The 18,967-nt window shown below is 40.8% G+C and overlaps 1 protein-coding gene across 9 annotated transcripts in view; it reads left to right on the top strand.

Moving 5' to 3' along the window:
• Nucleotides 1-230: 230 nt before the first annotated feature.
• Nucleotides 231-18,967, top strand: part of arhgef1 (Rho guanine nucleotide exchange factor (GEF) 1) — a 39,643-nt gene continuing 20,906 nt past the window's right edge. For 6 of the 9 annotated variants that reach the window (XM_084557433.1, XM_084557437.1, XM_084557436.1 and 3 more), the window contains exons 1-5: nt 242-302; nt 11,541-11,605; nt 15,967-16,053; nt 16,147-16,260; nt 17,636-17,734. In XM_084557433.1, coding sequence (XP_084413559.1) covers nt 11,579-11,605; nt 15,967-16,053; nt 16,147-16,260; nt 17,636-17,734 — 327 coding nt within the window. In that variant the 5' untranslated portion in view covers nt 242-302; nt 11,541-11,578. Of the gene's footprint in view, nt 303-11,540; nt 11,606-15,966; nt 16,054-16,146; nt 16,261-17,635; nt 17,735-18,967 lie in introns of all 9 variants that reach the window. The other 3 variants (XM_084557431.1, XM_084557434.1, XM_084557435.1) reach the window with 3 other exon arrangements.

Here is an 18,967-nt window from a genome sequence, read left to right as displayed (position 1 = left end):
TGTAACACAGTGCGGAAACGATCCGTTTGAAGGGGCGACTTCATTTTATTTCATAAAAAACACACACAAGCAAATTGTTACAATTTTTTTATACAAATGAACTCGTTATTTTAAGTATTAAATTGTTACTTTTTACGCGTCATATGTAAATATTTGGATTGGGATTAGGATTGGGATGGGGGGGGTGGATGTGTACTTCCGTGTACAATGTTTTTTTTTTTTTTTTTTCCTACTGACACACGGCAACTTTCGAACAGGAAACCTATTAGACGCTTCGCCTGTCGTTTTCTCTGTATTTACGGGTAAGTACATGGTTTAAACATCACTCACGGGGGACGTTATAATGAGTTTAGACTTTATGTGTCGGTGCGGTGTATTTTAAAGTCGTCGCGGATAATTGTTTTACCGAGAGTAATGGCTTAACCCCCCTTACAGCCCGAGCTGCAGACGGCAGCGTCCACATACAGGAATGCTGCGCTCGGCTTTGGCTGCACCGTCAGCGGCGACCTCGTCCTCTCTGGATAAAGTTGAAAACAGTATTATTCAACAGTATTTTCTCCCCAGCTCCTGCAGCTCTGGGGCAAAGTTACCTCCAGTTTTGACAACTTGTGTAAAATCAGATAGTTGGGTTTTAATAACTTCAGGCGGCAGACAAGGACCGGGTGTAGTATTTTCTGGCAAAGCCGTCGAGTATTTTTTTACGACTTGTTTTAGGTTTTACCCTACATTACATTCACCTTTAGCTTCTCTGAGGGAGTTATGTTGTGTCATGTGTAGTCAGTGGGAACTTTATCGCAGGTGACCCTTGTGAGAGTTTATGTGTTTTTATTTCTTTTGCTGCAAAAATGGATCATATGAGCTGTCTGGTTGTGTCTCATTAAGAAAATACAGCTGCAGAAAACAAACCTGTTTCTTAGCCATTCCCATATGATTAAATCCTACAACCCCATTGGCTGTCCGTGGTGATTGAAAGCACAGAGACTTAACATTTCCAGGTCAAACCCTTTGTTTTTTGTCGTGTTTATTTGCCAGCAGTGTGTTTTAGCACAGCATGAAATTAGGCCTCAGTGCACAATATGACACGAGTCCCTCCCAGGTTTCCCTCTCTCTCTCTCTCCCCTCCTCCTTTCTATACCACTCACTCATCATTTCAGTCAATACAGAGAGGGGGATCCCGTGCAGACGCTGTTCAATAATTAGTGTCTGCATATAATTGATTACCTATGATGGTATTGCCTCGTGAAACAGAGGACATTGCCCGCGCGAAATGGGCGAAAGTTTCCTGTGATTATAGGAACTGCAATTACTGTACTTAACCAGTGCAGCTTCATTATCTCTCTCTGCAGTCGAAACATCAGAGCAGTGTGGGTTGTGCATGCCAGAAAGACGTTACGTTTTTAATAATCGCTTCTCAAAAAATAACCAGTTTGGTTTCTTTGTGACTTTTTCACTCCTGCAGGGTTTTCGTCTGCCAGCCCGAGCTCCGCTAAAGCAAACTTGTAATTCCAGTGAACGTTAATAACGCGTGCTGATTATAAGATGGTGGTGTGTTCAGGGCGTTGTAGCTGGCGGTTTTGGAGACTGTGACGTGTTCCCAGCCAGCCGCTGAACCTCTGAGGGCCCGCGTGAAGTAGGCCTTGCCACTTCCTGTTACGCTCTGTTAGACTGGAGGAGCACTGCACTTGTCATCTCTTTCTTTCCCCACGTTACACAAGTGCAGACTTGTCTGGAGCCCAAAGGCTACCTTCTCTTCCTTTAACAGGAATGCTGGCTATTTAATCTGAGTTGCTGTGCTGCTTCTCTCTCTCTCTCTCTCTCCCTCCCTGTCCCTCACCCTATTGTTACATGCCTACATAAACTCACCCCCATTCCCTGTCTCTCAGGGGGTGGGAAGATAAACCCGGGTAGTACTAGACCGAGGCGTAACAGTTGTTGGTAGCATCTCTGGGAGATACCCAACAACTGGAAGGACAGGTAATTGCACCCACAGTGGAACAGCCAGGGGGTGTCCTAAGGGCCTGAAGCTGTGTTGCTGGCAAGCTAATAATTTACTGTAGTCAGGCTCGGACTTCAAAGAGAACACAGGTATTCTTCTCCTGGCTCCAGTAAGTTTGACGAACAGGCAGCAGATAATGAGAGACAGAGCGGACTGAGCTGCGCCTCTTCTCTCTGCGGGTCAGCAGTGATATTACTGATTCCTCCTGAATGAGTTCAGTGGGTAAGGATGAGTGAAGTTACAAACAAATGTAGGGGGGAGTGGGTGCACAGGACGGCGGTTGTGTTTCACCACGCCTGTGACACGCAGTGCACCTGAAACCGCTGCTAATCCTTTGTTTGTGTATATTTCTGCAGCGGTTGGCACGCATCACTCATGGAGACATATGTAGAGCAGACATTTGGTAGCTGTTAGACGTTTTGCTGAGGTGAGCCTTTTTTCAGTTTGCCTCTTCTTTTTGCATCAGTGCAATGGCGAACCTTCTTTTGTTGTGATTATTGGTTTGGGCTATCCTCAAACAGACCTCTTGAGGTCAGAAACCTCTTTCCGTACAAGCAACATGGACACACAGAACAGTAGAAAAACCGCCAACACTAAAGACATTGTTACAGGCATGAATAACAGTATTAACCGTGACTAAGTTACTTCTACCTGCTTCAACTCAGTAGTGACTTGTGTCTGACCCTCACTGACGTTTTTGAATCTCTTGTTTCTGATGAAATGATTCAGAGAGAGAGATCACTCTGATGGGTTGTTGAGATTAGCGAAGAAGTTCACGAGAAGAGACATAAGTAGTGTAATGAATACAGATCAATGCGATTTGCTGATATGAAGAGTTGCTTCCTCTGACACAGAACGTATGTAATAGCGGGTCCTTGGCCGTAGTGTTTGTGGTGTGTTCACCACAATTCACTGGTCCAGACACAGGCGACATGAGGCGACCTCATAGTCGGCCTTCGTCCCCTCATGGTGAATAGTACTTCACCACGAGGAGTAAACTGGCCTACATGCTTAAGACTGACACAATATTTCCTTAAGAAAGACATAATATGATAATACTGGGAAATTGTTGTTCTCTTAATCCAACACTGATCTGTATTGACTAGTTCTGTCTTTTATCTGAGCTGAATAAGTAGTTTAATGCAAACTTAATATCAATTATTGTTTTACTGTCAGACAGTTCACTACAGAGCTGAATTATAACAACCACTCTTCAGCAGTCACATGTTATCAGTTTTCACAGAACAATGACTTTTAAAGTATCTCACACAGGCAGCTCAGTGTGTTCACCTGCTAATCTCTCATGTCATCTCTCTCCACTGTCATTCAGGGCCGCTTCGAACTCTGCCGTCGAGCTAGATAAGACTCCCTGTGCACAGTATGTGTGGTCAAACTGTGTGTGTGTGTGTGTGTGTGTGTGTGAGACATGTGAGTCATGTATGTGCAGCAGTGTCACCCTCCCCTCCCAACTACTGAATGACCCCTTCACAGTTCAAAACGAATGTAGCCACTCTGTGTGTGAGTCACTCTGCCCTCTCACATTGAATGATTACAGGATTTCTGTGCAAGTTTGACCTGGGCTGCAGCAGCTTGTTTCTCCAACTCTGAGAAAAGGTAGAAAATGGAAAGAGTTACATGAATCTGTCCAAGTGTGAGTCAGACTGCCGGCTGGAAAGCCGATGTGACGGAGAGTGAGAGAGTGAGGAAACGGAGAATGAGCTCTTTCATTTGAGGGTCAGGGTGGAAAAAACGAGGATACACTCCACACACCATGTTTACTCTTGAGGAGTGAAAGATGGGGGGAGTTTGGTGGGGTTGAAAGGTCTTCCAATCAAGTGGATGTGTGGAGACAGTGGGCTGTTTGTATGTTAGGGATCAGCCTAGACCTTTACAAACAAGAAGGAATTTTGTATTTGTTATATGTAATAATAATGAATGGGTCATTTTCTCTTGATTAAACATGATACCATGATTTGCCTTATTTATACCAGTACAATTTACTGCATATTTTCCTGTAAACTGAAACTGAAATAAGTAGAAACCTCAGAAGAAGCAAGAGAGGACAGATCTCTCTTCCAGAAAAGATAGAAATGCAGTCCGTCATTTACAGATGTCGTAAAACCAAAGTGCGTTATGGGTAACCACCATTTTGTAGGTGCTGTGTTCTGTGGTCTTTTCTGTAGTACATTAGGAGCACATTCATTTCATTCAGGAAATGGTACGATTGTGTTGAGCAAATGGCATCAATAATCCCAATTCAATGGAAAAGGAAGTTAACCACTGTTCACAGATTCTCGCAATGACACTGTAAACAAGATGGCTGGTGACGTCAAAGGATGAGGTTAGAGGCAGCAACGCAGGGTCAGCGATCCATCTGCTTGTCGTCAGGTTATGTGGATCATTGGGGTTAACCGATGACAACTTATCGAAAGAAGTTTGTCTCAATATAATATCCTTTCACTTTGCTGTTGCTTCTCCAGTTTTACTGCTTCCAGAGCTTAACAGTAATACAGCTTCAGATTCTGCTCACTAGTGATGTCACTAATGATAAAAGACTGATAAAGACGGAGATGTAAAGATGTACAGTAGATCTAATCTTAAAAAACCACCTTGCATTAATGTGACATACTGAACATAATTCGGATTCCTGTCTGGATGGATGGAGCCGGGTGATAACTGCCACTGATTGTCTTTAGAAAGTAGTGTAAAATTCTCATCATCATTTCCCAAGGCTAATGTTAACATATTGTCACAGCTTATTTTGTTCAAGTTGCATCATGGCTGGTGTAGATGCTCAGTTCTAACAAGAAAGAAGAATGCATCAATGTCTCTGGTTCTCCTGCATCAACTTTGACCCCTTTTTTTTAAACTGTCCATCACAGCGTATTAAAGGTGTGATTTCAGATAAAATAAAATTGAATGCTTTTGGCTATAGATTCCTCCAGATATGGAACGTATCGCTCTCATTGTTTGCCTTACTTTGAGTGTAAGCTAATTGAACTGGAATTTTGAATACTGGTTTTGAATATTGATTTGAATTTGCGGTTATATACTGCTCAATAGAGCAGGTGAGGATAAGGATGGAGTTGTTTCATGAAGAATGTGGCATGTCTGGATTGCACACCACTGGCATGAGCTGAGCAGCAGCGTGAACCAAGGTGTGCCTGTGTGCAAGCACAGAGGCATTTTTGGCAGTGTTAGCCTCGGAAGTCTTGATTCTGCACAGGATAAATTCCTCCCAGAAATATCCAGTGTGAGCCGTGGCATTTCAGTTGTGCTTGGTATCTTTTTAAAATCGGCTGCAAATGAACATTGGACACTCCGATAGACATAACAACAGGTTTTTGTCCAAATATGCTAAACATGTTTGGTCTTAGCAATTACTACTCCACATACACACTCTCTCTCTCTCTCTCTCGCTCTCTCTCTCTCTCTCTCTCTCGCTCACATACACACACACACATGGAAGCAGTTAGGCCAAGCTGGAGGTTCACTCTGAACTGCCGATCCATGCCAGTCAATTTGCCCCAGCCTATCAACTGTTTCCATGAAGCCAGTGACCTCTATGTGGGGATAAGGAGAGAGAAAGTGTGGGGGTGGGTTTGGTTGGGGTTGCTCATTGGGCTAGGAGAGTGAAGTCTATGTTAGCTCTAAGGAGAGATTGCTGTATAGGATACCTTTTTTTAACATCTTCAAAATGTTAGCAGACGCGCAAAAGTCTTTCTCTGAGAACTTTTGGGGGGATGGTGATATCCAGCATCATTACAGAGAGTCTAGGCGCTTGAAATTATATGATGCCGCAGCGGTTGTGTCCAGTGAAGAAAAAAACAAAAAAAACCCCAAAAGGTCATTGCAGTAAAACAACAATGTCCACTTCTGAATCCTGTTGGAGCAGAAATAATGGAACAACTTGTAAGGTAGGCTCCAGTGAAGCCATGAAAAAAAAAAGCCCTGCCTGTGTTTTTCTGCAGCTATTGGCTGTAATCTTATTTTAGCCACTACGTAATGGTTGTTAAATTACATAATTGGCCCTTGTCTGCGTGCTATGAATGCACCAGCTGTCTTAGAGCGAATGTACAAGGGGCAGCTTTATTTTACACTGAAGGTGGAGGAGATGAAGGAGGGAGGTTACGAGAGAAAAAGGAAAAAACGCTGAGAGAAATGAAAAAATGGATGTCAGAAGACAAAGGATGTGGTAATGAAGAAGAGGAGGATATACGTCTGACTTGCATGTGCTTACACTTTCAGCACAGATGAGCCACTTCTTCTTTCACGCATGCACTGATGTGACTTCCCGTGTATCTGCACTCTGTTGTGCAACGTTATCTTGAGTTTGTCACAACGCACCTTCTCTGCATGTTGTTTGCTTACTGTCAGTGCAGTGACAAGATTTCTGGGATAACTTCACCCCTTGAAATGTTCAGACTGCTGTTCTGATGGCCTTTTATCTCATGGAACTAACATTCAGACATTTGGTCACATTAATCCTTTTTTTTATCTTGGAAAGTCTTATCTTGGATTGATAAGAGGCTTATTTGTAATCAAGTCTGTGTTTGCGGAATAATTTAAGCTGCTTGTGTCGTCTGAAAGCATAATGTAAGACGCTTTGCGCGGTTCGTGCTTTCATAAAGGGTTTGAGGAATGTTGAAGCAGCAGATGAGGTTGAGATGTCCTGACTTTCTGTCACTAATATTGGTTAGGGTTAGGGTTAAGTGTCGTCCTACAGCACACTTCCCATAATGCACCTCCATCGTGGCTTTGATAAGAAGCATGTCTGGTAAATGCCCACAATTTGGCCTCAGTCCAAGATAACACTGACGACATCACAGCAGTTGTTTTCTCAGACTTTATAAAGTCTTCAGTGCAGAAAGTGTTTATCTGCCTGTGACCTAACTTGACTTATTTCACAAAATACTTGTAACTCCAACCATTAGAATGAATCAGTTTTCAGAATATTTATTGAATAAAGTTGAATTTAGTGCAATTTGCCTCGCAGACTTACATTACATACATTTTATGCTTTGATGCAAATTTCAAAGCTCACTGACACACTAGGCCAAAATGCAAACATTTCAATTATTATATTACAAACACTATATTTATAGATTTTATTTTGGAATTGGTAGTCCATAATATTTATGTATTCTTATTTCTACCCTTATTCCAAAGCTAATCATTATTTTATGAATTATTTTTATAATTATAAAGCAGTCTTTAGGCCTGTGTATAAGGGCCGTGACACACCAAGGTGTTTGCTGGTGTCGGGCCGTCGGTGAGCGTCTGTAGCCCTGGCTTTTGGTAGTGTTTCTCACACCATCAGTATAAGCTGCATCAGTGGGCCGTTCCAGTACGGGACTATTTTCACAGCAGTATGATGATCGAGATTGAATAAACTGCAGAGCAAGTGATTGGCGTGATTCAGGAGGGGTCAGCTCTGAACGATGGTTTGTAGCTGTTCCTAGCTCCTTAGCTAATGGTAGCTCCTCCGTTTTCCCCCTCTGGATGACAAAATCGGAATTCTGCCACTTGCCGGTACGAACGCTTATGTCCTTTCAAGCATGTCCAGAACGTACACTAAGTAGTAGCTGGCTATTGGCTGTAGTCCTTGTGAAGTCATGTGTGAAGTTGGATCTTTTGGACGGGACACAGGAAACATAAAGTGACACCACAGTTGGCCACCATTGCTGGTAGTACTTTGATGTTGGTTTGGTGTGTGTGTGTATCTAAAGATTATGCCACCGGACATTTTACTACATTGAGTTTGTGTATGTGGCGAATAACATCTTTGATTTCTTCATTCTTTATTTCTGATCATCTGTCGTATTGTTGAAACACATAGATAAACCTTGTTAACACGCACTCACATTGTGGTGGCATAACTTTCAGTTATATATTATCATTTCTTTGAGATTGTCTGCTGCATGTTAAATATAAAGACGTACACATCACACGTGTTGTACAGTCAGAGATGCCTTTGGCTCTGTTTGCACTGAGGTGCAAGCTCACTGTCAGATCTGCCAGCTGCAGCCACAACCATTTGGTCAAGGTTGGATGAATGCAGTCAATATGTGTGCCTTGTTTAAGCCTTGCTGTATTTTAGAAGCAGATGTACAATTTGTAAGATTTCAAGTGAGGGTCCGACACACTTTCTTAATACTCGTGTGATTGCTAGACTTTCCAGAGTGTCTCACATGTATGTTTCCATTGCCTGTTATTTCTTTCCACTGTTGCTACCTTGTTCTTCTTTTCCTGTGGCAGTGTATACCCACTTTTTAATTTCGTCTCCACGCTCACTCTCCTCCTCCTCCTCCTCCTCCTCCTCCTCCACCTCCTCCCTTTTCACTCGGTCCCTTGCTTTTGTTTTGTCAGTTTCACCTATGGGTTTTTATTAGACAGGGCCTGCAGTCAGTTTGGTTTACCAGTATTTGATACTCGCAATCAGTGTTGTGCAAGTTCACACTAAACAAGAACTAGTTCAAAGTTCCGTTGACAGAGATAAAAGTGAACTAGTTCAAGTTCATAGTTCACATGTAATAAAGAGTTTGCGTTCATATATATATATATATATATATATATATTTTTATTTTTTTTAAACCAGCTTTGAGCTGTTCTTGTTCAACAGAATCTCCCTTACCTGCCCATCCATCCCTGTGATATTTTTTAATATATTGATATTATTTCAAAAGTGCACCTAAAGTCTGTACTCTAGGCCATCTTCTCTTGTTCACACTTTTCTCTCATGTGGCCTGTTCCTCATTTGATTGTCACTGGGTTTTGCTCATGATCTGTGGTAACTTCCGTATCTGGTCCCCATGTGAACTGGGTGTTGTGTGGTGCAGAAGGTTTATTTCATACAGTTTTGTCTTGCATTTTTTGTACGGAAACGCTAGTGGGCTTCAGTGTTTTTCAAAATTTCTCACTCTCTTTCACCTCCTTCTTCTCGTTTTCTGTCTTTCTTCTCATCTGATAGGTCAGGCAGGAAATGGTTCTGATCGCTTCCTGGGGAAATTACACCCACTTCCTGTCTGTATGCTTCCCACTTTGCCACCTTCCCCAGTATTTTTTTTTTTCCCTACTTGCCTTTGCTCAAGGAGCAGCTGGAGGAGCAGTACTGCTGGGAGGAATCCCAGAGTCTCTGCTAATGAGCCTGTGGCTTGATGAGCGAGCCAGATAAACAGCAGTACAAACACAACAAGCTATAGCCATTAGCTGCTGGGCTATTTTTGGACACTGCCCTCATAGCATATAGAGGACAGGACACAGCCTATTGTGACTGAGTATATGAAGGGAACAGTGACCTATGCTTGTACAATGGATTCAGTAGCCAGCTGCACATGGTAATTGTAATTGAGTGAACCTCTAATTTTAGTGCGTTCAGTACAGGATATATGCTGAATGTTCTTTCATCAGCAGACTCCTTATTCTTATTTTTTGCTTGCTCTTTTTGTTTTTATTCATCTTCTGACAAATAATCAACAGCAAAATAAATTTATACTAAAGCGCTGGCTCAAAGACCTGTGTGGCAATTACAATTTTACACCTCGCCGCTACACAGAAGCTGTACAGAATAATGTAATCAGTTTTCAGATGTCCATACAGAAAATTCAGAAATTCATACAGAAATCCATAATAAGAATGAATATTATGAATGAACACAACTCTCACTGTTGACGGAACCTGTCAGTTTTGTTGTAACCAATCAGTCTCGCTAGAATACGTAGAAGCAGTCCACTTTTTTAAAAAAAAAACAACAAAAAAACATGGGTATGTCAACATCACATATGTTTAAATTCTACACCTGGTCCCTTTTTAGATAGTAACTTATAATGATTCTCAACCTGTGGGTCACGGCCCCTGAAGGGACCTGAGGATTGTGGGGGGGGGGAATAAATTATACCCCAGAGGGTGATATATATATTTTTTTTACATTAGCAAGGGGGTTAGAATAGATTTTATTGAGTCAAAATTGCATGCACGTGAGGCGCTGATGCTTTTATGCCAACAACTAGTGGACAGGCAGTATACCAAACAGTATAACAAATGAAAAAAGTACGAGTTCTTTTAAAACACCAGGTTGAAAATCTGAGTTTCACTGCCTCTTTGTTGGAACACTTGAAGCGTGTTTAACCTCTACAGAACCACTGACGAATGTGTGGTTGGGTGTGGTCACAAGTACGCTCTGTTGCATTTATAACCACAGTTATTGTATGGGGATACACCACAGCGAGGTGAACATTTTAACTGCTCAGGAGAAACTCAATTTTCCCCCTTGACTCAAAAATGAATCTCTTTATTGTTGGTTCTCGGGTATGTTTGACACTCACAATGATGCATGTGCAGAGTTTAACGTTAGCACCCTGTGTTCACCTTCCCCCCTTCTTTTGCCATCTGCTGTAGAGGGAAAGTTACTATGTGTTCACATTAAATATGACTTAAACACATGGCTTTAACCAGAGTTTTGTGACATAATAACTCATTTAGAAGCCAGTCAGTCGCAATGCAGCTTACACAAGTGTGATAGAAAAAAGTCCTATAGAGAAACATTTGAAGCTATGAGCATATTCATAGTTTCTGCCTTTTTTACTGAGCAAGAACAAGTAGAAGTAGCTATAAGTCTTTAAAAGTCTTTAAAAAATACAGCCACAACAATAAAACCTCCTGCCTAATATTGTGTAGGTCTCCCTTGTGCCTCTGTGCCTTTGTGGATTGGGCTTGTTCCAGTGCATCCCACAGATACTTGATCAGTTTGGGATCTAGTGAATTTGGAGGCCCGGTCAACACCTTGTGCTGTTTTTATTTTTATTTTTTTCCCATGTTTTTTGAGTTGTTCCTAAACTGTTTTTGTGTATGTGCCTGTGTCAGGCTGCATCCTGCTGGGGTGGGGGTGCCTGGTCTGGTCTAGGTGGGTGGTACATGTCTAAGTAACATCCACATGAATGCCAGGTCCAAAGGTTTCCCAGCAGAACAGAACATGAATTGTCACAAGACGGTCAATGTTATTTACTTCTTCCGTCAGTGGTTTTAATGTTGTGGCTGATCAGTGTAATTGTATAGCGCACTGGCTTTTCTACAACATGAATTTTGTGTCTATGAATCACAAATCTGTTATCTATATATTATAAGCTGGACTCTTGTTACCTATTCTCTGCTTGTTCCAGTGGTGCACCTTGGACCATGTGATCAAGTGTCAGGAGCAAAAGAGAGGAGTTCTAATATAGCTTGACACATCACCTGTAGTTTACTTTTTGATCTTAGTGTGCGCAGACCTATTACTAGAGGTTTACCGATATTGTCTATAGTGCCTGTCACAGACACTTCTTTTTACCACAGTTGGGGATATGTATGACACCTTCAGCGAGTCCTTGTGTGCACCAAAAAACTGAATGATTGTTTATAATGAACTTTTGGTTCGTTCTAAAAAAAAAAAAAAATCATGTAACCAGATCACGTCTACTTATTACACATGGCTGTTTGAGGTGGTCCTGGTCCAGCTCTATTTAACATACGACACTCCCCTCTCACAGTCACTGTCATATGATTGCAGGAGCTTGATTGACAGGTGCGGGCCCCTCCGGTAGTGGTATGGCCGCTGATGATGACCACTTTGGGGTGAGGTCACGGTTTGACGCCTCCTCTTGTCTTGGTCGGAGGGAATTCACTAAAATAACTTATTGTTTTAATGCTTGGGCAATAGATTCTGGGTTTGCATGAGAGCTGTTGTAACAGTGTGCTTATTGTGCTGCAGGGTTACCTGGTGGAGATAGGAAATGCTAAACAGTACCACTATTTTGTTTAAATGATGCTGTTTTTTTTAGTTATCGCTTGCGTCAAATATCATTCATTGTCCTGGTCAGCAATGGAGAGGAATGCTCTTGTAAAGACCAGTTGTCGTAGAACACACACACACACACAACTACACTGGCAGCTCCCTACAATCACATAGGAATGGCCCCCCTCCCACATACGTGCTCAGTCTTAACTCACACACACACACAAAGGCACGTACGCTTGATGGCTATCATTAGATTGATGCCACCTGACACTTAGTTAGTACTGGAATGTGATGGGAGTGTGGGGTGGGGGGCAGCTGCCGACTCTCAGGAGCACGGGGGCTGATCTCTGCACTTCTGGGCCGCTCGTTCAAATACTGTATGCTCCCTGTCACCTCTTCCCCCCCTCAGACATGGTTGTATAAGCCATGAAAGACCCTGTGGAGTTTGTGCCAGCGATCAAGTACTGATGGACGTAAAGGGAAGATGGGCTGGTTACTGCTGAAGCTCAGACCGTCTCCATCTGTTGCCTGAACTGTGCCATATGCTGGAATGCACCACTTGGCTCCTTTTTGGTCAGAGGGGCTCCCTCTCCTGCCCCTCTGCAGTCTTGCTCTCTTTAAATCCAGAGTGGGATTGACCTTCCCTACTTCCCTCCGAGTAGCCGCAATTAACTTCCCCCTGTCTGCTCCAATTGATCTCTCAGAATATAAGTGTGTATTACTGTTACTCCGAAGACATAACAATAACAAAGGAGCGCCTTCAGCATCTCCTGTAATGGGGAGAATGTAATACTGAGTAGTCAGCTTTCAAGGTTTTAAAACCCTGTTCTGTCTCTGCATTTTAGCTCAAGTGTAATGGTTAACTGAGAAGAAAGCAGAAATTGTTCACTGTCCGTGTACTCACTTTGAGAACTACCCTCAATAATTGATTGAATACTGGATGATTAAAAGTAATTTAATCGTCATCAATTTAATTCAACAAAAAAGGTTGAATTAATTAATTATTAATTCATTATTCTAGCTTAAAATGTGTACAAATGTTGCTTTTTTCCATCTTTATTACTGTAAATTAAATATTTGAACCACCGGTCAGACAAAATAAGACATTTAATGACACCATCCTGTGTACAGGATATTGGAAAATAATACAGTATGCACACGTTTTATACGTCAAACAAGTAATAAAAATAATCTGCAGATCAATTGTCGCATTAATTCACTGACAGTTCCTTTGATACACAATCACTCTGGACCCAATCTAGCAGTCAGCGAAAGAATAAACTGAATACTTAATAAATCTTTTTTTTTTTTCTCCAATTATTTGGAGAAAATAGGAATACGGTTCAAGTATAAAGGTCGTAAATGTTCTAATCTGAACGGTCACATTTGACCAGATATGAGTTTGCGGATAAAATAGGCTTTACGAAGTAGGTGCTACCACTGAGTCAGAAAAAGGTTAAATAATCTTTCTGCATGAACATTAGTATCTACAAGTGAATACAAAGGACAGACTTTGGACATGATTTATTTTTTTTTTTCTCATGTAACAGTTTTGCTCATTAAAACGTGAGAACATGGTTGGTGTTTTCACAGCACTTTATATCTCCACCAGGAAATGACTAGATCTGCTTTAGCAGCAGAAGTCAGTTATAGCGCTCGTTGTCATGGTGACATAACTTTGTCATTGCCTTTGTGATGTGTTGGTGATGGGGTGTGCGTATGTGTGGGGAAAGTGAAGGTTTGTGTGTGGTTTCACTGAGGTGTATATGTCTGTGCAGATGTGTGTTTGTGGCCCTGACGGGGCTGTATCTCTCTGTTTAGCTAACCCCTCCTACGCATGTTGCTTCGACACTGGCCTTTCTCAACCAGCAGCCCACTGGACATAGTCATGAATGAACACATTCTCTCACTCTCGGTCCGTCTCCTAGTTTCTCTCTCCCTCTCTCTCTCTCTGTCTGACATCCCACCGGCTCTGTTTCCCCTCTGCCCTTCACCTTGACCCCCCACCCCCTTGCATACACTGTATTTATGAAACAAATTTTGTCTGTGTGCACAGTCGTATTTCCTTATAAACACTAACTGCTAAATATCAGTTCCTTATTTGTAACACGTTATAATCGTATAAGTGACCCTTTATTGGTCTTCTGACCACAAGCCAGAGGTTCGCAAGTACTAACTTCCTATGTTACTGTTGCTAGAGAAGACAAATTATACTAATGCAGGGTCATTCCCACAGAAAAATGTCGAAAACTGTAGAGGTTAGCTAGTCTTGAAACTTGATATGATCCTTCAGTCAACAAGTTTGTGTCCAGGAAATGACAATATATAAAAAACTAAAAGATGGATAATTTTTCCTGTCTGACAAAATTAGCACGGTTGATAATATTACCTCATCTCATCTCCATCTTACATCTAGGCTGTATTATTAAAGGTTTAAGAGTTCTTCCGATTTTATTTTTTAGCTATAGCAACAGTCGGGACTTGACAAAAGGTAGGGGGCCTCTGGTTGGTTGTCAGCAGACCAATCTGAAGTCCAGTAAATTAGACATTTTGTGTGCACAAAAGTTTCATTCAGAATGTACAAAACATGTTTTATTACAAATATTTAACTGATAACTACTTTTTATACCTATAATAACATATAATTACCTTAGAAATGCATTCAATGCGTAACAAATTAAGTTTAACTAGAAAGGTGTCCACGTTGGCCTCATTCAACCAGAAAACTGAAGGTACAATTAACACAGTATGAATTGGCAACGCCAGACAGCTGCAGCCTTTTATGGTTCCAGCATAATCAAATAAAAGGAATAAACCTTTTTTATGGAGAACTTCACTAATCCAAGTGTCTTTATAAAGGGTTTTACAACACAAAAGCAAGAACCATAAGTGCACAATGAAAATAAAGCCAAAACAAAAACAATAGGGTGTTAGAAAGGGTGTAGGATGGCTGTGAAAATGACTAGAATAAAACGGATACTTTGAAAGGGAGATTAATTAAATGAAATCATTCGAAATTGTGTGAAACAAGAAGTGATCTAAATTAAATAAGTACAGATTTTTTTCTCACTCTCTGCTGCTCTCTAGTCTCAACTACATATGACCAGAAGTTACATGAAGCTTTTTATCTATGTTTGTCCAACGCTTTTCTGAATAATGACCTTCAGGTACAGTCAAAAACAGAATTCATGTCTTTCCGATAACCAGCCAGTTGATGAACTCTTCAAAAAACAAAAAACAAAAAAAACCCATACTAACAGTTTCCCATACATTTTTGTTCTCTCTTACTTTACCTTGTACTTCACATTGCCCTCTGCATTCACCTAGCTGTGTACAGAGTAGATTTCAGATGTGTGTGTGTGTGTGTGTATTTGGGTGTTCCCTGGTGGCGGCTCTGGGTCTGCGGCCTTCAGAGGTCTGAATACAAGGGCTATGTGTTGTTTGTGTGTTTTGGGAAAGAGGAAATGGTGTGGGGTGTAAAGGGTGGGGGAAAATTGGTCGCCGGTTCTGATGCATTTTTTTCCCATTCAAGGATTTCAAAAGCAAAGCTTGGCACAAACCTTTAATTTCAGATTAGTTTCATTATGTTTTTAGACCAGGAGGGTTTACATCATAGTATCTAGAGAGAACCCTCTGTTTCACTGAAACTAGCACTCATGTGTTCCAAGTTCCTGCATGTTTTAGTGTGACCTAGGGAAAGAGGCTTTTCACAAAACAAACCATCTTAAAGAAGTGATCAAAACTATTTCCCAAAAGCATTTAACCTTTGCTTTTATCATTAGCTCATTATCATTCTTTATCAGCGTCCTTATCCCAGTTTCATTTTGTAAAAGTAAATTTTAATGTATAAAACTGTGCCCTATATTTCTTTGCCTCTTTGCTCGGTTTAAATGAATGGGACTGAATGCATCTTAAACTAGAAGTGTGTTTCTAATTCAAGGACCGTGAGCATTATGACACATCAGGCTTCTTGCCAGGAGGCTGGATTGGAAGCTGGGACATTTCCCCCCTCTCTGTTCTTGATGTTATTTTACACTGGGAAAGTTCACTGTGTCCAAACTCTAATCTGGCTTTATGTCTGGCTCTGCTCAGCGGGGGCTCAAGACGGCAAAGTGATAGCCTACCAGTTCAAAGTGTAGCACATAATGGTTGTTAATTGTCTTGTTTTCTTCCTCTCTCTGTCTCCTTCTCTCCTTAGCAGGGTGTGTTTGGAGCTCAGGGCTCTAACCCAGCCATGAGCATCATCGGGGCTGAGGATGAGGACTTTGAGAATGATCTGACTGATGTGAGTGAAGGGAAGAGCAGCACGTGTTGGCTGAATTAATTATCGCCTTTCATTTTTTTGCCCTTCGTAATTGTCTTGTCTCTTCTCTTTCAGGTTACGGAAGACCAGTGCACGCACTTCAACCACATAGAGGGGTTGAAGGAGCGGCCGACTCACCTGCTGGTCTTCATGCAACATGTCATTCTACAGTTTGATCCCGCTCCCTTGGTGAGTACTCCCATAATGCAATATCCTGTCAGCAGATGATGTGTTTCAAACCCATTTTTGAGTCTCATATCGATCTGATGGAGCAGATCAATACAGCTGGTTTTACATACCATGTACTGTCTTGCATGTTACTTGCACTTTACCCCGTGGGAGTAGTTTAAGTTTAAGTGCTTTCAGGCTTCCAGGATGCACTCACTTCTCAGCCTGTGTAGATACAGGGTTACAGGGTGTTTATTTTTATAAGACTGCTGAAACACCACCTAACCTACGTGATGTTTATGGTAGGTCTTGTTTCTAGGCAACTTTCAAGAAATGAGTCAGTGCCAGTTTTTTTTCTCTAAAACTGATTATGAATCATAAATACCAATATATGCTTTTTCATCCTCACATAACATGGAAAATAGTTTTATTTCTTTAATTTTTATTATCAATTCATTAAAAAAAAAGGTATAATCATAGGTAACAATAAGAATCAGTGCTTACAGTTACACCGATCACGCATTTCCCTTTTTATTATATCCTGCGTCCTATTTTTGTAGTTTTTGGTCTGTATAACTCAGTACTGGTTATTGTAACACAACATGGCAACACAAAAACTGAGGAAATGGCAGCATGTCTACAGAGTCTGTTAGGGTAAGAAAAATAAGCAGACAAACAGGTTCTAAACAAAAAGTGTAAAGAGAAAGCTTTTGCCTGCGGCCAACTTGTCACTTTAACTTTTAATAATAGTATTGCACCTGTTAAATATTACTCAATCATATGATAAACATTATAAAGCTTAGTGTACTGTGCAAAATGAGTTAGCCACAGTAATTTAGTGTTTTTAGAGTGCATTTGGACACTTTAACTCATCTGTGTGTTTATGACTACTGTATGTGTGTCAGTGCTGATACAAAGCATGCCTGTCCTTTCCCCTTTTATTCTGCATGCAGACACTGTGACCCACCCAGGTACTGTTACACCTTTCACAGCCATGACCCCCTCCCTTCCATCACCCTTGTTTCTTGTGGTTGTCACAAATGATCAGTAGTGCAGCATATTTACAAAAACAAATGTTAATAATTCTGCAGGATTTAAAAAGACAGTAACTCAGCTTGGCTTTTGGTTTGGTATGTGTCCACCAACCCAGATTGAGGACAGTTATGAATGTGCTCAATGAATTATTGAGCTTTAGGTACACTATGTGCATGTTAATGGCTGAGATGATGCAACACTGTCAAGTAGTCCCAGTAATTTGACTTACACATAATTTTGAGATTTTCTAATGCCAGTTCATGTAACTCTGTGTCTTTTAGTGGTATTGCAGTGCATTACTGAATCTGAGCCAATATTAAACTCATCAATACATTACTCCTGTCTGTCTGTCCTCTCTCAGCTGTGTTACCTCCATGCTGACCTCTTCAGAAACCTCAGTGCCAAAGAGACAAAGAAACAGTTTGTGGAGTTCTACAACACCTTCTTGGACAAGGGTGCAGTAAGTAACAGACTAATATTGGTTCAAATTACGGCGAGTGAGATTTGTCACATCCAGTATGTGAATGTCTAGAAAAGATTTGTATTTGTAAAGAAAAGCTTCTGTTGAAGATTAACTGGTGGGGTGAACATCTTTGTGTAGATATAGAGCAGGAAACAAGATTTAGCGCAATCACTGTGACACTTTAATTTCAAGTACAAATTGACTCCGTCTTTACGCTTGAATATGCTTTGTCTATACACAAAGTTTAAAAATGTGCTAACTTTTTTTTTTTTTTTTTACATACGCAGATGTTATTATGTTCTTTTACAAATGCAAATCTTTTCTACACATTCACTGAATTTATCGTGCAGATTTTAGTTTACAAAGGTTGATTTACATACTTTGGACCTATGACCTATGAATATCTCTTTACAAGCTCAGAATCGTATTGACCTTGATTTGAGCACTTACACACTATGCCATATGTCCTTTTATACTGATTGCATGAATGAATCTCATGACTTTGTGGTTATGACATGGAAAGTTGTGTACACAAAATGCTTGGCATTCAAAAGGTAACCTACCAAAAGAAGACAGCTGCTAGGAAACTGTTGGTGTGTAGAAGTCACCAAGGCTAACCGTTAGCAAGCTAATGACCAGGGAACTCAGTGTACTCATACATATAATAAAACAACAAAGAAACCTCAGTACAACTAAATTACAGTATATTCACCATTACCATTCACTTCTGTTATTTCTGAAGATGTCAGCAAACATGTCACCACTGGTGAACTCTGGCCTTATCGAAACATTTCCATTTACAAGTTGTGAAAACCACAAGAGTGGGCCATTCATACATATTTTTTTTCTCTCATGAACAGAGTAGAAGTGACTTCATTTGAAGGCAGTATATATAGAACATGATGTGAATGTGCTTAAAATATATATATATATATATATATAAATAAAACAAAATTAATTCCTTGATGGTCACAAGTTTAGCTTTAAAATATTCACAAATTTAGTTGGTGTATTGGACAGACATTTTAAAGACAAAGCAGGCTTTCCAATATAAATACTACATTCTTCTTGTAGTTTTGTATCAACAGGAAATTAATGTCCTGCTCCTCTATAAGTTGAACTCATGAGAGAGAACTACATTGTGTTCACATAATCTGTCTTTGCAGCGGATTTTTTTTTTTTTACTTCTCCCTGCACACACCTGGCCTTTGTCACTTCTCTGTTATATGT

The sequence above is a fragment of the Chelon labrosus genome (genome assembly GCF_963514085.1).
Source record: "Chelon labrosus genome assembly, chromosome: 12".
In the NCBI taxonomy this organism is placed as follows: domain Eukaryota; kingdom Metazoa; phylum Chordata; class Actinopteri; order Mugiliformes; family Mugilidae; genus Chelon; species Chelon labrosus.
The sequence above is the reverse complement of the archived record's forward strand: the minus strand, read 5'-3'. Positions and strand labels throughout refer to the sequence as shown.